General features: G+C 36.1%; 1 protein-coding gene across 2 annotated transcripts in view; it reads left to right on the top strand.

The window, feature by feature from the left end:
• LOC133532035 (glutamate receptor 1-like) overlaps positions 1-24,417 on the top strand; it is a 152,380-nt gene that overhangs the window by 70,401 nt on the left and 57,562 nt on the right. For both annotated transcript variants that reach the window (XM_061870640.1, XM_061870558.1), the window contains exon 2: positions 8,507-8,659. In XM_061870640.1, coding sequence (XP_061726624.1) covers positions 8,507-8,659 — 153 coding nt within the window. The remainder of the gene's footprint in view (positions 1-8,506; positions 8,660-24,417) is intronic.

Genomic DNA, 24,417 nt, shown 5'->3' with positions numbered 1-24,417 from the left:
TGTTCGTTTTAAGTCTTAAGCCTAGCTATTGTACCTATATGTAAAAATTCTGTTACCACCTACGGGAGAGCGGTGTCTCTTGACACAAGTGTCATGTACGCTTAAAAAGAGGCACCAGCCCAGTCAAAATCACGTTTGTTTGTGCTAACTCAATAAACATTTTATTTATTTATTATTATTTAGTATTATAAATTAGTAATGGTTTAAAAAATCGACATCAAGATTCACCCATACAATTATGACTGCGCCTACGGTGCTTAACCTCTGTGTTTGATAACGTACTTTAAATAAAGACTTTAAAAGGCGCTTAGTACGCAGACACAACTAACGTTTCCCACGTTGAAAATTAATGGCAAACTGGGAAATAAGAGCTAACTATACATTTATTTTCTATAGAGAAAAAAAAATTATATATAATTAATATTTGCAACAACTGCTTACCTTATCCTGGACCTACTTCACCTTAATTTATTTTTACTATTCGTTATGTACTCCTTGGGCTACTCCCAGAAGTCTACTTGCGCTACGTTTTAATTCCCAAAGATAATCTATATATAAATAATATTACAACTTCCCAGAAAATGTTTAATATCCCTGATTTTGTTATCTTCTAGAAGGCGGCTCACGTCTTCTTCAGCGGTCAAACTGGGAACATCCTTACGCTTTACACATCTTACACAATCAATGAGTTAGTAATTATTCGTTCTTCTTGTACCTACTGATGTATGAATCGAAACCATTATATTCTGATTACAATACGTTTTTTCATCTAAAAAGTGACTATTTAGTACTAGTTTTGATTTTAAGTTTATACTGCTTAACATTTGCTATGGTGTTAAAATAACGTATCGCGTGCAAAGAATAACGCGTAAATTATCGGTTAGGTGAAAATTCAATAAATAACATGTTAAAAATGACGCGGCACGCGAAGGGTAATAAATGGTTTGTAATTATATTGGGGATCACAGCGTTTCCCACCGAGAGTTCCATAACGGGACCTAAACAGGATTGTAGTTCGGCTGAAACCGACCTGCCGCGGGGTAATCAATATGGCAATGACATATGGTACGGGTTTCCTTCCTTACTGATTTAGTGATAATAGTTTGCCGAAAACCGTGTTGGATTTCTGTTTCATAATTGGGTATCGGTGATATGTTACAAAGTTACTCTTTTGAAATAAATACTTTTTCTAGTTTGCTTTTTGTAGTTTTCATAAACAAGCTTAATTTGTATTGCAATCGTCAACGTTATATAGGTTAGGTTAGTTAGGTGTGCTCACTCTATATAAATTATGTACCTATCTACCCGATTTTTTAACGGATAGAATCGTTGATTGCCTTATATGTACCATATTTTCTAAAGATGAAAATAGTGAAAATAGACATTACAGAACATTAGTGATTGGATAATAATACAATACAGGATTGCCCAGAATTACGTTGACATATAATTCTCACGGCAGTATAATGTCGATAAATTTCACAGAAGATAACTCGTTAGCTAAATGATTTTAGTTCTAACTTTGTAAAGGACGTTTAAGTAAGAAAACTATTCTTATATTACTTTTGGACTTATTTTTAGGCCGCCCCGTAATCTAAAATAAATACCTGCGTTACGACAAATGACATATCTCGTTGGCACTCATTGTGGCACTCACTGTTTCATGATGGTGTTGACCTAATGCCAATATAACCATCCACTGATATATGTATTTGTAAGTATTACGTTAATAGACCTACTCGGCTACTACTACGAATGCGTTTAAATATCTTATCATAAATAAATAAATATTATAGGACATTATTACACAAATTGACTAAGTCCCACAGTAAGCTCAATAAGGCTTGTATTGAGGGTACTTAGACAACGATATATATAATATATAAATATTTATAAATACTTAAATACATAGAATACACCCATGACTCAGGAACAAATATCCATGCTCATCACACGAATAAATGCCCTTACCAGGATTTGAACCCGGGACCATCAGCTTCGTAGGCAGGGTCACTACCCACTAGGCCAAACCGGTCGTCAAACATTCAATCATAAGACATTTAAAACATATTATAATGGCAATACGTGGCACTGCAGCCAGCCTAATGGGCACACTGCCCACCATAGCAGCGATTTAAAGGATATGTTTAATTTACGAGCCTATTCAGAGCATCCTTTAATAAGAGTTATAGGATATAGTATTTTTAATATGAAACAGTATCGATTTTCTGTATATATAAACGTTTTTAAATCCCTCTTGAATAGTATATTTTACTGTTTACTGATGTAGTTGTAACCATAAAACCTGTAAAAAAAATTAAAGTACACTTTTTCCTTCGATGAATAAGCAAAAAAAAATTTTTTTGTGCATATTTTATCGCGCACAGGATACACCCTGTTAATATGCGATTTGTACATCCTTCCATTAATGAATACCTAATATAATATTAAAAAGGTACGAAAGGTTTCTCGATCATATAGGCACTTTACAAGTATGTATAGCAGGGGTGGCCAACTTGATTAGACCCAAGATCTCCTGTTTACCAACGAAACCCTGTGCGATCTACCAATTACATACTTCTCGAATCCATAAATGAAACTGGTCTACGTATTTATATTTTTTGCCTTGCCACGATCGACTGGACTAACAGTCGCGATCGACCTCGATCGCGATCGACCTGTTGGCCACCCCTGATGTATAGGAATCTCCAAAGTCTATTATCGTCGTTTGGAGATACCTATACATACTTGGACCTATACGTACTTGAATTTTAGTGCTCGAGTTTCAAAGACATTCAGAAGTGGTTTTTTTTAACCATCTAAAGATCGCTTCCTTGCGCGTACGATTAGTTTTAGGCACGTTTTTTTGAGTCACGACTAATAGGCATAGGTACGAACGTTAATGACACGCTAACTTAAAACAACGCCTCCAATGAGTAAATTAAAGTTACGTTGCCACAACCGCGGAACAGAACAGAACCAATGGCGCAAATATTTTGTCCTCGGCGAGTACTACACAGTTTGCGCCGTTTGGTGTCGAAACTCTGGATCCAACATGAATTTTTTGTTTAAAATTATTTTCTAGCGCCTTGTAGATGCCTCAGGTGACCAGAGAGCGTGTAGCTACTTTGGCCAGGGAGTAAATCTGGCCATCCAAAGAGGTAACGCTGCCAGCCTCCTGGGCAACATAACTCACAAAGCGACCTAGGAAGCATTTTTTATTTATTTTAAGTATTATAATTATAGTTTAGTTTTAATAATCAGTTAAGTATACTGTACATTTATTTTTACCATACCAGCTGGTAAAGACTCTCTTGACTGTTCAAAAACTGACAAGAAAGTTGCATTTTATCGACATGTGTGGAAAAGATGTCAAATGCAAATTTTGAGTTGTTTCCTTATGTTGGCTGGTAGAATTTTACTTAAAAACGATAATTGGGAATGATAAATATTTAATAACATTCATTTTGACTTGATTTTGTTTGATAATTTACAGTTAATATTTTCCTTGCGTCGGTGTGGTTAAAAATGTTGTGTTTCACTCGGTGGCTAAATTTGTTTAACCCTCCTGCCTTGAAACCCTCGCAACACTCAAGATTCCACTTTTCGAACCAATCGCTAAGCTCGAGGTTCTAAGTTGAAATCTTTCTCGTCCTCGGGTATCAATATTAATACGACAGGTTAAATAACTTTGCCCCCTTGTAAATCAAATGACTATTATTGTTACTATATGAGAGCGGCGTGTGGGCATCAGTGTGATAACCGCGTTAACCCATTAATGTATGTTTTGTTTTATATATGTGATACTGACACATCATTGTTTATTGATTTCGGGGAAAATTCTGTTTTTTAATCAATAACACTCCAGATTTTGAGTAGAAATGACCCAAACCCTTCTTATTTTCGAATAAAAGTAAATGTTACACATTTTTCACACAGTTATCGTCCTACTCGTACTTGTGTTATGCTTCGCAGTTAAGTAAGACAACGTGAGTTTTATATATAAAAACAGATTCCCTTGTCATAAAGAGGTGTTAGTTCTGAAATTTTCCCAGGATAATAAACAAAGTGACCCAAAGCATTAAGGGCATCTGGCGTCGGAACGTGAAAAATAAGGAAACTTTTCTCCTCCAACCATTCGCGTTACAATAAAAAGTAAGTCACCGCGTATTTTTCTCGTCATGGCCTTTACACTTTCAAACAAAAGTCGAAACAAGTGGCCGGAACTTTCAGATTTATTCAGCGGGGTGGACTGAGAGCGCTGATTTTGAAGGCGCTTCTGTTTGACACATTTTCTATTCACTATTCCCTAGTTTTCAATTCAGCTGTATTTGCGATTTTCGCAAATCAGGAATAAGGTCTATAATACTTTTATTATGGGCCACATGATGATGTCGCTTATTTGTAGCTAGTGCCGTGAATATCCGAGAGACATTCTCTTTTACTGCGGTTACTCACTTAGTACTTACTCAGTAACGGCTGCTAACGATGAAGGATTCGTTTTCGTCTCTCTTAATAAGAGATTTTAATAACATTTGCGATGTGTGCCACTATATATTCCAGTGTATTAAGAAAATACTTCTTAACACGGTTCCGTAATCAACAAAAAAAAAAACAGATTGTAAATATTCAAAAAAATAATAACGGGTCTGACATTTGTCGATTTCTTCGTGTTTCTTATTCATGCAACATTGACATGTACACACTGGTATGTTTGTAGGTAGATGTGTGCTAACCAGACTTAGGTACCTACTCCTAATCGTCCTAAGCTCTTTTTGGGATATTTATAGTACCACCGTGGCATAACCCATGAAAAATTGTACAAAGCGTTTAAAGCCTAGAAACGATTTTACAAAATACATTGTTAATGTTAAATACCGCTGAATGTTAGCCATGCTGTGTATTTTACAATTTTAGGCTTGGCCCGATTTAAGAAAAAAATACATGTGATATTTCCTTAGAGAATGGAGTACGTACTATTATTGGATAGGAGTACGCATTGCTCTGATTATGTGCTTAAATGCTGGTTCGCGTTAACGCATAATCGGCGTAAGCTGTCGTCATGTACACAACGTGACATACCTACTTAGGTCATACTGAAAGATCATATAATTTTAAAAGCTATAGTAGATATGTACTATTTTCTTTTACAATTATTTTTTTAAGTCTACCTGACAATGCATACAAATTTTCTTTTTAGTAGAATCATCCTAATAAAAAGTACACGTCCCAATTTTCCTCAGACACTTTTAATATGATAATTTGGGCCATGTATGGCGGTATTGGAGTTCTTCCATGTATAACCAACCAGCCTTAAAATGTATAGTTTTTGATTCATCCTTTTTTGTAACTATTTAGGTAGTTATGCATATTGTAATTTTGATAGAGGCATTTTTTTCCCTAGTCACCCGTTGACCACGAACACTGTTGAGGTTCGAAACGTCGGGATGTATGTTAAAATTAGTTTCCATAGTTTTATTTCATGAGAAACTATCGCTATATTTAGTAGGTAACTACATACCCAATTACCAGTTAAAAAAAACTCCATGCATGCCAAGTTTCATGCTTCCTGTTTCCATCAATGAAATTAAATGACATGAAAATCTTTATTTCAGGCAACTAGTGGCCTATAGCTACATACTTTAAAACAAGTATACATATTATAAAAATAATATCTACTAAACACATTATGGACTGCGATGAATTACACAACCCCGTAGTATCAGGGAGTCGGCGCGTAACCGCCGGAACTTGACACCCTTCGGCCAAAACTCCTTATTGAAGGTCGCTAGACGTTTAGTCGGAACTCTCATCACAAAAGAATTATCGTCGAGATTCCAATTTTGCGATCCTTAGAACGAATTTAGACCTTACTCTTACATCCTTTACGATGTCATCGACCTTTGTAAAATAATGTAGACGTGACACATACGAGAGCAGCAGCATGGTCGGTGTATTTGCTAAATTTCATTTTTAAATATCTATAATGCTAAATTTATGTATATCATAAATAAAAAGAATTAACACTGGGTTATTAATCCAGTAAATCACCATGTAATTCCATTTCTACCATTCCTGAAATCAATAACGATTTGTTGCAAAGCTAGGATAATAAATCCATATTTTTCTCCGGGCAGACTAAAGCCATAAATTCCATACCGGAATACTACACAGCAGCGTATGCTCACAAAACAATAAATTGTGAATGCCGCTCGCACACTCTAGTCATATTCATAAACCAATGGACAGGCAAGGTTTTATTCTGGGCCGGCTGCCGTCCACTTCAGTCGAGCCGCGTGATGTTACGGCGTGCCAACCTGCGCTTTATCTGCGGATCAGCATCTACGTTAGGTACTGCACCGGCCATCCTTAACCCTCTGTAATGTATGCGTAAATGGACGTATAAGTCACCATTGTCGCACTCAGAATATCCGCACTACATAAATTAGTTAGGTAGCTGAACCAGCTGAATATTCATTTGAAATTTAATTTTATTTGTATTTTATTTAGTAAAATTAAAGTTAAAAATTGATTAACCTACTCTTGCCGCGCTAAGTTCTGCTATTTGTCCTGCTAAAAATAAATTTGTACATAAAGACTTATAGTTTTAAGCACGTTGTTTACATAGGCAAGAGTTAAGTAGTAACAACATTTATTTATGATATAAGCTCTTGCAGAAACATGCACATGACTGAAATATTATATCGATCGGTCACGTCATTCGATACCATTACGAGTACCTTGGCTTGGAGGAGCAAGCACTTTTAAAAATTGAGTCTACAACCCTGCCCGTGAATTCCTAACATGCTATAATAAGTATATTTGAACTTTACGACAATCTTTCGTATATTTTTTTGCTCATTTTTACTTAGGTATATTTATGGTAGCTACATACGTCATGGTTGGAATAATAAATGGGAGTTAATCAGTCTGCCTTACATGCAAAACGTAATAAAACTTTATTCTTTGACGAATATTTCATGAAAGTACCCTACTGAAATAATGAGTCCAGTGGGTGTGTGATGTTTAATATAATTATCGCGCACCGAGGGTTCCGTACAAACTTTGAATTAACTCGTATAACTATAAAGGCGAAAAACTTTTGATCAGAAGTACCTACTAAGTATAATTGGGTACAGCGCCATCTATCGGCAACTTGTCTTACTAATGTGCGCGATGTAATGCACGTATGTAGGTTTTTCGACGATAATTCTCTATCATGTGAGCCGATTACAAAAATTGTTATTTGATTTGAAAAATGTGTCTTTATTGCCATAGAAATTCCAAGTGTAATAAACACACTTAAAGTTGGTTAAGTTACAAACTGAATTCGGAAATGTTTTTTGTTAATTAAAAATAAGTTACCAAGATAGAGGTCTGATTATATTTCTCCTGTAAAAGTTATTATAGTAGGTAATGTTAATATTGTGTAAAAGATTTATAATTTTTCTTCGGTAAACTTCGGAGATAAGGAGGGGTATGGTATTTTTTCCTCATTTTCCTCCATAAATCATTTTATTTCACTATGAAAAAAATGTTTTGGAATGTACAATTTGAGCTCTATCAAATGATAACCCACTTAGCCTAGTCACTAGACTATATGTTTTGGAATGTACAATTTGAGCTCTATCAAATGATAACCCACTTAGCCTAGTCACTAGACTATTGGGCAGTTTCCATAGTTAATAAAAAATTTAATATAAAATAATACTTTAAATGTGTCGGGGTTAGCGTTGTTCCTAACTATTCCAAAATTCAAATCGATAGCTGAAGTGGTTCTCGAGATATTTAGCGTTGTGGCAGACAGACGGACGGACAGAGTCGCATCAGAAGGGTTCCTTTTGTACCTTTTTGGTACGGAACACTAAAAACTACATATTTCATTGAAATCCTGCGTCATTTTGAGGATACAGGATTATATAAACACTCACAGCATGACATATCGTTTATGTCGATGTAACTTAAACCTCAACTTTGAAAAAATCTTCAATAACTAAATTAATATATTTAAATTTAATAAATGTGTACACGAAAATGGGTGATTACTTTCAACAACAACAATTACCTTTACACATATATTTATGAAATTTCTGTTCTATTAGAAGATGACAGATACAGCATATCCCATACCCTAAAATATATTTATGGGCGTGGGCATACCATATCAAAAATCGGTTTCGTAGATCAGCAAAATAGATGTCGCTACTTTTAAATAAAGGGTATTATACACGACTGTCTCCCCCTACATGTGAATAATATTTAAAACGAGATATTTACCTTGTTTATTTGTTTTCACGAGTTCCCAACATTTCCGCACATACCATCTTCACGGAATAACTAACGTGCTCGTGCTGGCGAGTTTAATTGTGGTCTACCAACACATCAAAGTGAAATATCGGGAACTCGTTAAAACAGACATACATGGCACATATTCCGTTTTCAATAGTAAATTTACAGTTTAAATGACCGTGTTAGCTTGAAATGGTATTTTTTGTTGTTGTTGTAGGTGTGGTGTTCGACCAAAATACAGAAGAGATCCAGAACGCGTTCAAATTCGCGATAATGCAACATTCAACGCTCAACAAGACTTCGAAGTTGGACTTCCAGCTGTACGTGGACGTCATTAACACTGCCGATGCTTTTAAACTCTCCAGGCTTAGTAAGTATTCTGATACTCCAATCCTGTTTACTAGCGGATTAGAGTGTGTCACTGCTGGGCAAAGGCCTGTCCCCTTATTTTCCACCTTCCTTCCTCCGGTCAGTTGTAAAGAAATGTGTCCAGATCATCCCGTCATAAGATCACATATTTTGACAGTTATAAATGATCATTACGAGTATGAATCGAACGGTAGGTGTTAGCTTCATATATATAACAGTCAATTCATAGCTGTAAATACATAATTATGTGATCTTAGATTCGATTGTAGGATTAGGATGGTTAATGTCACTATAATTATATGTTAGTTATTATATGTAACTGCGACTTTTCACTCGCGGCTCGTGACTGGGCTCGCGGCTGGTCTCGCGTCACGGCCACAGCTCGTAAGCTCCTCGAGCTGATGTATACACTCTCGCCTCGTGGCTCGGCTCGCGGCTCCACTGGCACGTGAATGTAAATGCGCTTTATTATACACGTTTCGATTAACGTGTTTGTAGTTCGACGCACAAACATAGAATAGTTTATTTAGTCTCTACAAGTATAGGTTGGAATCTTACTATAATACGATTTTTTTCATTTCATTGCATTATTGTGTAACCTACAAATTGTACGATTTCGCTTATTATGTCCGACCGCCATTAACGACTTGTACGACAATCTTATTTCTTAGATTATAAATTAATATATCTACTTAGTGTTTAAATAATCTTCAAATATTACGCGTACAATGCAAACGTTAATGTGAATAATATCTATGTATAATGAATAAACAGGATTAAATAATATTTTCGTTGCTTTCCCAATCCGTGCAAGATATATAAAATATGTTGCCACATGCCTACTACGATGAGGGGCTAAAATTCTTCACGCGAAAAAACGAAAATTCGATGCCAAGAATTTATGACGATGTAGACGTGTAACACTGATTAGAAAACCTCAATATAGGCTTGCGCAAATACCTAACCAAAACACGCTATAGCATGTTTAGAATAAGAAAAAAAGCGATAGTACCTACATAGCAACATAGAAACTTAATATCCTTCTCTTCCTTGCGGTTTTGTTGTATTGTCATGGTCGCCGGAAGACTACTTGTGTCCCATTTTGTTAATACCAAAAAATCGTGAAGAATATACATTCATGCAGGTAGTTATTTTTATCAGCGAGTTAAGAAATAGAGGTTACGTTGCAGCTTTGACTATTTCCATTTTAATTTCAGGGAAAGCCAATTTTCGAAATTCCGATTTATCCAAATTACCACTATAAAACAGCGGATATCTGCTGAGATAAGCGGACGAGAATTTCGTCTATTGTTGAACCACATACTAGATAAGCTTACTGGCGTATAGAAGGTTCATTTGCGTTCTAATACTTTCGGCCGCTAGTGTCATACTACTCGTGTAACATTAAGAGACAAACGTGCTCCTTCAAATTGACTGCTTGGAACATCCCAAGATTGCAACACACCCGAAGCATCAAGTACCTAGCATCGAGCAGGATGGAAATTAGAGCAGTGCAGCGGGTGCGGGCGTTCAGTGAAATATTGTACGCGGCGTGTACAGGTGCGCGACAGGTCAAGCGCACCGCTGTATTTTTTACAGCCGCAATTTAAATACTCGGGCTCAAGTTTGTAGCATGCAGCCAAAAAAGTGTTATACTCGTAATATTCGCATCACACGGATTGAAACTCGAACTGGTAGAGAATGGTAAGGGTATAAGCAATAGGTAGGGCTTCTGAAACGTAGACAGTAAGGTGGCTGTTTATTATTACCCCTTCTATGTGCGAGCGTCATCTAATATCTGGTTGCTGAAACCGAGCCTCGGCATTAATCTTCTATAGTTTGGGTAACATTATAAGAAATATCTGGGAGACCGAGCTGTACTCGGAAAACATATAAAAACTCAGAAATGCGCGTTTTCCAGAGATAAGACCTAGCTAGATCGATTTTTCGCCCCCGACAACCCCCACACTGAAAGAAATGGTTTGCATAACTGTAACAAAATTTTGGTTACTGTTTACACAAAAATTGGGACTTGCGAACTATGTGTTATATGTTACAAAACCGTGTTTGGCTATCAGTGTTCAGGTACTGGGTATACACTACAAAATAAGTTTGTAAATTTATGCAAAGTTTATTTTCTTATAACCGTAGTTTAGTTATTTAGTAAAGTTACAAAACCAGTTCGGCTATCTATTTTTTTCAGTGCATATAGCAAATTTCATCAAAATCGTTAATCGTTTCCGAGACCCCCGAAATATATAAGTATATATATATGTATATATATATAAATATACAAGAATTGGTCCTTTAAAGGTATAAATATAACTACATTGGCAAAAATAGCCTACGAAATATGTAGCTGCTACAAGAAACTATAACTGTTAATAAGTCACTACTTTACTATGCAAGTTAGGTCGTGAAATTAACTTCCACTTTTCCCCCGTCCTTGTCTCAGTCTCATTGCGATGCACGACCGCCGCGCTTTTTATTTCGCCGAGTCACGGTAGGCTGATCAAAACACTTTTGAGCCGAGGGGCGCGAATTTAGCAACAAACGTTTGTGCATTTTCTGCTAACCACAAAACTACAACTTCTTTAAAAACAAGTTACAGCTCCCGTTTGTGAGGACTGAAGAGGTCATAAATATAATTAAAAAAAAATCGCATGTATTAAGAAGAATCAGACAATTCCCTGGCATGTAGACAGCTCGCCTAGTTTACTTCAGTTACTTTCACAGTATTATGTCTTATGGCATGCTGGCCTGGGGCAAAGTAGGAGACTGTATTGCTTAAAGGCGCTGTTGTGTTTTTTTTATGGTAGAGGAGGCAAACTAGCATACGGATCACCTGACGGTAAGCGATTACCGCCGCCCATGGACACCTGCAACACCAGAGGGGTTGTAAGTGCGTTGCCGGCATTTAAGATGGGAGTACGCTCTTTTCTTGAAGGTTTGAAGGTCGTATCGGTCCGGAAATACCGCAGGCGACAGTTCATTCCACAGTTTAGCTGTGCGAGGCAGAAAGTTCCAGGAGAAACGCACAGTTGAGGACTGCCAACCATCTAAGTGGTGAGGATGGAAATGTTGTCGCGTAGGGCGATGGCAAAAAGAAGCGGCAGGGATTAATCCGAACAATTCCTCGGAGCACTCCCCGTTGTACATACGATAGAAAATGCAGAGCGAGGCCACATTCAATAATTTGGATGTCTTTCGCATCACGTAACAATGGTATTCCGCACCTTGAGGAGGCGTGCGCGGAGCCGAAGCGAACACATAGCATAAAGGCCCTTTTAACACTTTAATGAAAATTAAGGGGTACACTGAGTGGATCCTGCCCTGTCTTGTGTCACAGGACCCGCAGCCGCCAGGGTGTAAGGACTATTTGAGAGTTGATGTAATCTAAAATGAACAGGGGGATGATTTTTGAATACTCACTCACTCGAAAATCTGTGGAAAACGACGAATTGATATTTTAGAAAAACGAGCAATAAAAATTGGGAATCTAGTGGTATTGACCACTCGTTTAAAATTATATTAGTAGAATTTAAATGCCTAATAGTGAAGATAAATTGAAGGGAATTACACGAAATCGAGCACTCGAAATTAAAAAATCGGCCCCCTGGGCTATTACTGGACTATACCTGGGCTATACCTATATGAATCATGGTGACAAAACGGTAAAATAAAAACTAGAAAATAAAACTTTTTTGGTATCCCCTGCCAATTTTTTTTTCGTTTTATACCTGTGACGTGGGGTGGCGTTGGATAGGTCTTATAAAACGAATGCGGATCTCTAACGACCATATTTTTATAAAATTAGTATTTACGGAAATAATCGCTTTGGAAGAAAACCAAATGTGAAAGAAAAATTTAATATAATAAACGCTTTCAATGAAAACTATAGCGAACATGCACATAATGCCTTCTTAATGCACATAACACTTACCAATAGCCCCTTCAGTTCAGCCTATTGTGATAGGAGGGTAACCCTACACTGAGCATGGCCCAACATGCTCTTGGCCGATTTTATTATAGGAGAGAAGAAATACTCATACAACTGACTCCCGTATTTTTTATATCTCATATTTTATCGATAATAGGCATGAGTGATTAAAATTGCGATATCACGTGAGTGTGACATACCAGCCGACGAAACATAGATGCCACAGGCAAACATAGGCAGATAACTCACTTTTTTAATAATAATATCCGATTATTTGATCCTACAAAGCAACTCCATTTACCGTTTATGAACAGAAAAATTGCAAACGTTAGCAACACGAAAGATACGGAAAACGTTCATATCAAACTCTTGTTTTCTATTTATTTTTTAGATATTTACTTGTCGAATATTGTGTCGACTATATTTACGCATTTAACACTTATCCTAACTACATATGTCTAGTCAAAAGCGTTCTATTCAGAGGAATGTGGTAGTATAACTTTGTAATCAGTATAGCATGTGCTAAGTCATTTAAGTTAACCCGCTGACTGCATCGTCTGTTCTCGGTAGTCTGGGGGGTTCCATCGAGTAGCGCACGACGTGAGAAGAATCTATCAGCGCGACTTTAGCAGCCGCGCGTAATATTCCCTCGGAATTACATACTAGATCACCACTGTTTGGGGTTGAGCGAGCCCTATTTACGCATGGAAATAAGGCTCAAATCGATCTGTGGAATGCAATATCTCCGACGATATTACCAATCATGTTTAATATGTTTTCCTATTTATCAGAATCTTGTCACATATCACTACTAACTGTCAATACTTTCAAATGAATAAAGTTTAAGAATAATTTACTTACAAACTAAATAGGTGGTATTAATAACCACCTTTTAATGCTCATCATCATTTAAAACCTTTTATAACAATTAGAACCACTTGGGGGGGTTAATTTGTTCACTGTGACGTCTCTCCTTATGGTGAAACATTTGTCGTGAGTCGTATCCGGGGCATAAAAGCCTACTTGAAAGCAATTGCATGTTAGAACGGCTCGCTCAGATGAGCCCCAGAGTGTGGTCGTATAATAATGTCTGCGAATATTGTTGCGTAGAGAATTCATATAACCTAGTTGTAAAATGATAAATGAGATATTATGAATCATTTCAATTTGCTTTAACCATTTATCAAGTGCATAATCATTATATAACTATTTAAGTTGGTAGGAAAGTCGTGTTGCCTGAACGGGCGTACCTGTTCTTTACCTTGTAGCCTGTCGCAAACTGTAAAAATGGAAAAATTAAAGACATTAGCTAAGTGCGGGCAATTTTCATATTTTTATTCAATATTCCGTATGACTAACTTCTTCGTATTCAATTGAGTGATTATGCCATTTTAAGTAAGACAATTTAAACGATAAGAAGAAGATACAATTATCGATATAAACATTATCAAATTCAATTCCATGTTTTGTGTGGGATATTATTATAGGCTTTCAGCCACTTGTTCAATTTCCTTGTTAATAGCCACGCAGTGTTATACTACGCCACATAAGCTTTTGACTTATCAATGAACTAATTACGAAGATTGACTATAATCAGACTCTAAATATGGCTTTATTGAATTCCCGATGTAGGTATAGAACTAAATTCTAAACTTATGGGCCAAGCTTGTGAACAAGGATTAATAATTTCATCAAAAACTACAAAATAAATAAATGGGAAGGAAATCTAATCTCCTAGAGAATATATATGAAGTAGGTAGTTATTCAAATGTTCATATTTTCTTTATTTACATAATATGTAGATATATACAGAGATATTACTATTAATAACTAGCTTTAATCTAAAATAGGCCCTTGAGGCATTGTACTAAGGATGCGGATGCTCGCGGCATTTTCTCGTTGTATCGCAATGTTGATACGTTGTGCGAGGAAACTGCTAGCTCTTCGGTCACCAGTTACGTCAACAAGACGCTTTTTGTGAAAAACTTGTACGCGCTGGGACTTCATGGACCTAGAGTTTCATAGAGCTTTATGTGTAAATTCGTCTATATGACCAATGAGCATTCATGTGGAGTTGTTTAGAGAGTGATATCCCAGCGACATTATTTTTCAGCTGTCGCGTGAAAGCCATCAAATAAATACAGTGCCGTCTCCTCTGGCACATAAAATCGACTTCTCTTTGAGGCGGTTTTTCACGGGGCCTCATTTAAAATTGCAAGTCGAAGATAAAGGGCGGGCCACGTTGGCCGCCGCTCCGTTTCCCTGATCAAAACACGTCGCCGACTAATGACGACGGCGCGAATTTTTATGGCAGTTTCCGCTCTTCAGGGACTACTATTTGTTCACAGATATCCGTTGAATTTTCACTCTTAAAGCCCCTATAAAAAGTTTAAGTCTCAAATGTAGCTACGGAGGCTATTTTATGTGTTTTCCGTTTTTTCCGATAAGTATATAAAAAACTTAGCGTAGCAGTACGAAGAAAATTGTATATCGAGCTAAAGCTTGGTAGTACATTCTATTTTGGTACAGAATATTAATTTATACAAAAAAAAAACCAAAGCTAAAAGGATAAAAGTTGCAGCAGCCGTAATCCGGTGATGTTATTGTAAAAAGTTTTTTTAATTATACGTGGGTGGCAAATAAGCATACGGCCCGCTTGATGGGAAGCAGTATCCATAGCCTATGTACGCCATCAAATCCAGAGGAGTTACATGCGCGTTATCAACCAACACTCCGCACTCTCGTTGAGCTCCGGCAACCTTACCGGCAGGAACACAACACTATGACCAGGGTCTAGTGTTATTTGGCTTCAATTTTCTGTAAGGTCGAGGTTACTACCCCAGTTGGGCTCTGCTCTAGATCTAGAATGACATCCGCTGTGCTGTGCCCTACCACACAAAGCCAGATGATATTCACAGTGCCCATATCTCTCTTTTGGACGTAGTTTAAGGACATATCCGGGTCCAACATAAAGGTTACATTACATTCGGATTGCGATCGCACCACCAGTGTTACTATTTTAGCGTTGCAGTAGTAATAAATGGACGATGACACTGTCTATCTCTTTAATAAAATGAGTGACAGAATGAACAATCTCATCGCGATAGCAATGCGGCATCAGCAACGTTGCAGCAATACCTATAGTTTTTTTAGCATTAGAAAAAAGGTAAGCGATCTTGACGTGTCTTTTTTACTAAAACACTTTTGAAAAATAAGTATCAGCATATATGTAACGATTATAAATCATATACGATTATTTACATTCTTTTGCTTTCATAATGATTATAATCTAATTTTTAAAAAGCGTTTTTCAATAAGTGTCTTTAACACATCAAGATTGTTTACCTTTTTTCTAATGCTAAATAAAACGTGAGTCATCCTTAAATATCCTTGATAACATTTAGTGACGGATTGAACGCTCTTCGAATGCGATTAACTGATTACATAGATTATCTAACAGAATTAAATTCATTCATCTACTAGTAAAATAGTACATTTTTCATTCTTCTAAATCGTAATGCGAGTGGGTCAAGTACACTCGAGACCGAACACGTTACATTGTTCTCCAAATGTGAAAAGATGAATCCACCTCTCCTGGTTTATTAGAGGCTCTCAAACTGGTTTAGCTTCTGGGTCAGATTAGTTAACAATATACATTGTTTTTTTAATTCCGTTACTTTAACCTGAAAAAGCGGTTTACTAAAAACACGTGAGTTAAACAGCAAAATTAGTTTAATTATTTAGATATACCTATGTAGTACTTATTCAAGAAAATCATTTTTTCCGCTGATTTTTACTGGCTCTTAAAATGTGCCAACCCCCGTGCTTTTTCTTAAGATTATGATTCAAATATAACCGTTCTATGAGCGAAATTAGGATTTCCGTATTACTTTAGTTGGCATTAAAGAGCAAAGGCACGATACACTCGATACTCATACAAACATACATACACACGATATACGATAGTTTGGAGCAAATGGAGATGACCTATATATTTAGCCCGTAAATTGTTGCAGGTGACTAAATAAACATCCTATATACATATGTGAGGTGCTAACAAGCACCATACAAGCACAGGTGCAGATAGTACTCGACGCCTGGAGCTTATTTAAGTATGAAACAGGTTTTATGATGTTTTTTGGAGAAAATTGGAAAACAAATTTGCCATATAAAACACGCTGTAGTTAATGAGATAATTAAATGAGACATCATTGAACAGATTCTAGAACCTCTTTTACCTAACTTTCTTAGAGGGAAGAATAGCTTTTTGAATCTAAGGAAAGAAGTAACGGTATATTTTCTATGAATTTCTATTTCGGGTGAAAACGGATTCTACTAACTAAATCTTAACAAATCACTTTTATGTAGATGTCGATCGCTTCAGCGTAATATAATTATATTAGGTGTAAAGGCTTCGCTATTTTGAAGAAAAAATGTTACATTTAAAAAAGGAAAACCTGCAAACCTAGATTTTCATGGTGTCAATATCACTAAAAATCATGGAGAATGGAAAAGTGGAAAAACGTTTTCTCTTTTTGAATGGACGATCACGTGGTATACTTTCCTCTTAACTGGCCACTTCACATTGATAAATCAAATGACACGTTTAAACATTAAAACATTTAAGTAAATCAATCATCAAATAATTGTTGATATGTCAGAAAGTGCTAAACATCTTGCCAGTTAAAGGTACGTGTGATTATTTTTAGATAGATTATTTTTATTTTGTTCCGTAAATAAATAAACAAATATATATATGAAAAGTTTTCTTAGTTTCTATTTTTATTTAATTGTTTTTATGTAACGTACCATTTCTTTAAATATCGGCAACTAATTTGTTAGCACCTTATATAAGTACTGACAGTTTTTTATGTAATGTCCGACAAAACTTTAATCAGATTGCTTTATGCTCTATGCTACATAATACAATGTGACTCTGTATTTAAGTATAAAATAACAGTAAATTTTTCTAGCGAGTCGAGGGAAATATTGTCATTAGCCGAGTTCAGAAGCGGGCAACCTTTTGCTCAAGTTCAAATCAGCATAATATTTTGTAATTTCTGCACTGTATTTCTGGCAGGTTGCCAGATTCAATTTAATCTTTGTACGCTATGCTTCGTTCCGCTGCGGTCACTTTTACCTCGTTCCCAGCATTCCACGTTCACAACTCCTGACTCCTCGCCATATAATGAATGAAATGTGTAGCTAGTTTGTATTCATTAATATCGAGGCACCAACATTTCTCTAAAACCTGTGTCTAAGTGAATTTTGCGGCTCCAGTGTTGCCAAAATATATTTACATTTACACTGATACGGTTATGCTCTGGCAACAAAAAAAGTCTTGTTCTATAATGCTATCTTTGTGATATACAGATAATGGACACAGACATGCTAGGATATTGACTATCGGCCCGATTCGAATTTTAAGATACGTCAAACATTTGCTAAAGATACGACGTGGATTAGATAAGTCACTGTCAAAAGTGACGTATCGTCAAACAAAAAAGTCACTTTTGACACTGACATATCCACTCCATTTCGTATTTTTAGGAAATTTTTGACGTATCTTAAAGTTCGAATGGGGCCGTCTATGTATGCCTGATGATAATAGGCAGCGAAACATCACGTTTCGGATGAGGCGAGTCGATGTCGGTAAAATGAAGGAGATATCGTCCGCTTTTGTCTGTTACAGCGCTCTCAATATTTTCCACGGTGTCAATATCCAGAGAGGAAAATGGGGACTACGTTTGTATGGAGAATCGGCCGTCCTCTTTCCTCTTAAGGTTACTTATAACATAAAAGTTTTATTGTGTTAATATTATTCGTAGCACAGAGCAACATATTAAAAAACAATACATACGCAAAGTTTATATTTATTAACGTAGGTACTTAAGAATGGCCTGTTTAGTAACTATGTTATAATAATAAAACACTAATCTACCTAAATTTGTTCTTTCGAACAACTTTAATAGATTTTCAGTATAATAAATGTTGTAGACCTTGTACCGCTGCGACCAGCCGGCCTGGCCTAGCCAAGGTGACAATCGCTATCGCTACGACAATGAAACACTTTGTATCTCTCTGTCACTCTTCCAAATTAGTGCGACAGCGACCGTTGCATTTCGATTGCTACGGAGCGTACGCGAATGGCATGTTGGCTACGCGGCCAGGGTAATCTATGTGGTAGATTAGTACTTGATATGAATATTCAACATAAAGTATAGTTACATATCAGAAATATGACTGATTATCTTTTTTCAGCGACTAAGATCATGTTTGAAGAGTGTATTTAGATATGACGATGTTATAGTGATCAGAACTAAAACAGAACAGAAATTGAGTATCCAAAACATCCCGCTTGGCGCGCTGTTTCTAAAGCGTAGGTACGTCACGTCACGCTATCGAATAAATTTACACTAGGAGTACAGATTATACAATACTCGCATACAATTTTATACGGAGCTGTTCTTGAATCAAAATCGATTTATCGGCTTAGTGATGAAAACATTGCTAACAAATAAAGAGTCAAATTCCCATATGATCTGTAAAAAATGTCGGGCCATGCTCAGTGTAGCGTTTCGTAGTTACCATTCTGTCAGAACAGGCCGAACAGGGGCTATTCATTTGTAAGTATCATGTACATTACAAGTATAGGGAGTACCTTCGCAGCGCTTTGTACGCCTTTTTACTGAGAAGAGACGATTTCGCTATAGTTTTCATTGAAAGTATTTACTATGCTTTTATATTACGGATTTTTCATATTTTTTGTACCCATAGTTGAAAAGTTAGAGAAGGGGTACACATTTTTTTTCTTTCGGAGCTATTATTTCCGAAAATATTAACTTTATCATAAAATGGTTATAGAAAATCATTTTGGAAAGATCTAAGCTATCCAACGATACCCCACACTATTGAGTAAAAGCAAGAAATTAATTCCATAAAATATCATTTTATATAGGAGGTAGCCTAAAAAATTATTTTTAAAGATTTTATAGTTTTTATTCTACTATTCTGTCGCCATGCATAATTTATGTATTCAAATTACAGCATTCTAACACTAACGATCACGGAGTAAAGCTGCGGATGGACGGACAGACGGACATGGCTAAACTATAAAGGTTTTTAGATGACTACGAAACTCTAAAAAGTATCTTATTAAATGACGCTGTATTTTTAGAATTGCCGCCATTTTCTCTTTTCGACCTTCCTTAGCCCACGTCTAAGTTCTATTGAGGCAGCCCTTTATCGCCTCATTTTAAGTCTTGTTGATACTAGATATTTCCAGATAATTTGGGCCGCAACTAGAGATGGGTAGTGATTAAATACTCACGAGTAAATACTCAGTATTTACGCAATATATCCGTACTTACTCGATTATACCCAAAATTGGTGGGTATAAACTATTTAGAGTGCTGATAGGGGCATATAAATTTGAAATATTGGTGTATTTTGTAAGCTGCTACTGGATTAAGTAGTCAATATTGTAAGAAATATACTTTTAAGAGGGGAACTTCATACATGTAAGTAATTGCCACCAAAAAAATCTGACACCACCAACGTGTTGCACATCATTAAATGGGTCTTTAAAATTACTTGAACGTTTCTAAAAACTTTTTTGGAAAAATTGAATGCTTCTGGAAAAACACCGTTTCTAAAGGCCAAAATAATGTTTATCCCTATATAACGTTAGAACCACAGTTAAAAAAAAAATGAAAAAATATCGGAAATTTGGACCATTCGACCCAGTCCAAAGGCGCGCTGTACGAATCGTCGACGATCCCAAACACACAAGCAGTATTGAACCTTTAAGTTTAAGGAGAGACTTTGCCTCCTTGTGTGTGTTCTATACCGCTTGTATAATGGGCTGTGCTCTGAAGAATTGTTTGCCATGATGCCAACGGCCGCTTTCTATCACCGCACCGCTCGCTGTCAGCAGGGTGTTCATCCTCACACCTAAATGGTCGCGTACTGTGCGGTCTAAGAGGAATTTCCTCCCGCGGACGCATCGACTGTGGAATGAGCTTTCTACCGAGGTTTTCCCGAGGGGCTACAATATAGGGTTCGTCAAAAAAGGAGTGTACAAGTTTTTAAAGGGTCGGCAACGCGCATGTAATATGTATGGTGTCGCAGGCGTTCATAGGCTACGGTGACTGCTTACCAGCAGGCGGGCCTTATGCTTGTTTGCCACCGACGTGGTATAAAATAAAATAAAAAGATTAGCCATAGAATAGAGTACTTAAAAAACTTTTAACATGATCGGCTGAGCCATTTTTGAGTTTTCTGTTAAAAGCTCGTAATGAAAGGTCGTAAGTGTAGCGTAAACACGCACGAAATGTAGTTATCTAGAACTTCGATAGAAATTAAGTCCCATATTTTTAAAAGTAAATACCTTCTTAACTAAAGATTTTTTAAATTAAGCGTTCTATATACTTTTTATTATGTAAATATTTTTAATACACGTTAACACTCTTCAATAAAGAATAATTTATTTCTTAAATCTCATTTTTAAAATATTTGATCAGTAATCGTGTTTATCCATCTAAGTGAGTAAATTAAGGGTGCTTTGATACCGAGTAAATTCTCAGTTTTTACTCACCCCTACCCATCTCTATCTGCAGCGTCTAGAAAATACGCAACCAATTTTTTATTAAATAACATGTTTTAAATCCAAATTTTACTTTTGATGCTACTACAGTTATAAGTCCTTACTTCACGCACCAGTTTATTTGTTTTCGTTTTATACATATTTATGGTAATATTGAAGGCATCTGACGACGTATGACGCTGATTATGTTTATGTCGGTGTACGTATGAATAAGTATAGTTTTATTTATGTTCCATTAGCACTGTCATATATTCCAAGTTTAGTCGGAAAAATTCACATCGAATTACAGTGTTTCACAGGAGCGGTTAGTTAGTAAGGGTTGACAGTTGCAACGTTACGAGAAACCGTATTACAAACAGTAATTTGCGAAACTTGCGACGGCGTCAGAATCTTGGCAAAGTACGCGATAATTTGACAACTTCAAAGTATCATTTAGCCAGTTGTGTCATGGAACAGATGTGCTAGTGGTAAATAAATCAGCGCCTAAAACGTTGAGTGACTTGGTCGTTAACGGCTGCCACGGGAGGGGCGTGTACCGGAAAACTTGCTTCTAATACTCATTGTAGGTTGGACTTAGGTGGGCTAGAAATTTCATTAAACGAAATAAGACGACTTGTTTAACTACAAAAAAATTATAAATAGAATGTACACATTCGTGTGACAATACATTGTGACTGATATAATCACAGATAATCTGCCCGTTTATTCGTTTAATTTAGTAATTACTAAATTTCCCTTCAATTTCCCTTTATATTCCAAACTGCGAATGTAATTCAAAATTATGCAAATTGATTTATTTAATTTAAAATTCAATGATTCCGTGTAATGACAATATTCTTCGGTACAACCCAAGCGACATGTTCACAATTCATATTCGTCGAGGTCGTTACTGGTTCTAGTCTCCTTAAGTACGTCATCTCATCTTATTCTTTACGAAATGGGGGTAGTTTTTTGAATTAATAAGTTCATTTTATGTCCCATTTGAAAAATAAAGAACTTTGACTTTGCTGGCGTCCATAGGCACGGAGACTGCTTACCATCAGGCGGGCCGTATGCTGCTTTGCCACCGACGTAGTATTAATCGACCCAAAATGCAGCTGTCCTACCTCTAAAACTCGTACTCGTACGTTTGAAGTCATGCAGCAGTATTTGATTATGTCGGGATCGTTGCAAATGAAGAAGCGTGTTCAATGGTTAGTTGAATAGGCTTAGAGGCTGACAAGCAGCATATATAAGGAAGGTACCTACTAATTCCGTACCTGAGAGGTATAATATAATTGTATTGTGGTAGTAACAGTGTAGACAAGAGCCATTGTAGTTATTTAGCAAAAGATTAAATATTGTGCTGTTCAGCTTGTGGAGTTTTTCGGACCTGTCAATGAGTTTGTATAAGGTTTTTATTTGAGTGCTCAAAAGTAAATAAGTACCTTCGTATTTCCGTATTTCGTAATTTAAAATTTTTACTTAATTTTTTACAGGAATTTTGTTGTTTTATTTATTTTTTTATTCTGCACCCTTCTTTAGCCAACCATCTTCTGCACTTTAGGACCGACTATTACGTCAAATACTTATCCTTAGTGCTAGGCAATATTGAATTGTAAAATGAACTTCGTAGCGACATATGACATAAGTGTTAAAAACAAAATATTTGTCTATTCTACACAGTCAGCCGACCGTTCTCATAGTGATATCTATCAATAGGTCGTCTTGGGTGACGCGAAGATATTGGGACACATGGGTCACAAACACAGCCGAGGGCTCAGTTATTCGGTGGGCAAGAATGTGGACACTCCGCCATGATAGAAATCGGGTGCTACCCGTCAGCGTCCCTTCGACCCACGTGCTAGCCGCGTTATTGGATATCTGGCATGTAATGAATCAACCTTATACACTTTTTTTCTGATTCATGTGTATTTTTCGTATTTTTATCATGCGGAAATCGGACTGCTTAGTAGTAATTTAAACACAGATCTTTCATTTTACTGATTAGATAGTTGTAAAATATTCGTAAAAAAGTGAAAGTGGAATAGAAATAAACATGTACATTTTGTTTTTAAAGTTGTAATTTACTTAATGTTTAAATTTATGTATGTTTAGATGTTTATTAGTCAATCACATAAAAATTTGTTAACAGGTTCCAAAAAATCTAGACAAAATTGATATTTTACTGGATTTACACATACAATGTTACATAATATTGTAGAAATGAAATAAAATGGAACTAAAGGCTAAACATAGTGATCAGGGATCGGAACCGGTTTTTTGCAAAAACATCGAAATAACCATATATTTCGGTTTATTTTATACTCTAAATGTAGGACTCAGTTGTGTTTTCAGATAACGACTTCGTATTATTAGATTGCCTAATTAGAAATGAAGTAATTAACAAAGAACGAAAAAATACCGTTTTCGTTCCCATACAAAAAATACCGGTTTCCGATCCCTGATAGTGATAACACCAATTTAACAATTTTAACAATTAATTTCGATAATATTTGGTCTGAAAATGCGAAAGCTAATACGAGAGCTTTTAACTGAATAATATGGCATATATGGATGTTAGCCGTTGCTCGAAGTACAAATTAAAAAAAAATACTATTCACCCTAGGGTGGGAATTGCAATTTTCCAACCGATTATCAGCCTATGAAAGGTGAATTTTCCGAATAGGAGAGATGAAAAATATATTGTTATTGGAATAATAAATAATATTTACTTACTTAAACTCGTGAAATTAACATTAAATGTGTTTTAATGGCGGCTGGACAAAATTACACGTTGGTAGATTGTGATCTCATTTAAAGACGTTAATGAATGATTCTGCGGATATGACTGTGAGTTAATAGATAACTTTATATTGATAATTGATAAATCATGGCATGGCATGAAATAGGTACGAATTTGGTCTAATTTATCTAGTAATATAAAGTTTTGAAATTAGTTGAAAATGTCCGTTGTATGTCAACGCAAAATGTCAAACAACAAACTTAGGGTAAATGACGCACTTATTCGGCAGAAGAAGATGAATGTATGGTTGTTTGCATCATGGTTGAAGTGGAGCCTTCAATAAATTTTATGTAAACATCCCCTAAGAGAGTGAAAAATGGGTGACAGTTATTACCGATTATTAATAAGCCAAGGAGTGGGTAAGGAGGTCTTTTCTACAACTACTGCGCGGAAAAAGCCGCAAGTAGAGCTTAGTAATTAAGTTTCAAA

Source organism: Cydia pomonella, chromosome 1, assembly GCF_033807575.1.
Source record: "Cydia pomonella isolate Wapato2018A chromosome 1, ilCydPomo1, whole genome shotgun sequence".
In the NCBI taxonomy this organism is placed as follows: domain Eukaryota; kingdom Metazoa; phylum Arthropoda; class Insecta; order Lepidoptera; family Tortricidae; genus Cydia; species Cydia pomonella.
Note: the sequence above shows the minus strand (reverse complement) of the source record. Positions and strands in the feature narration are given on the sequence as shown.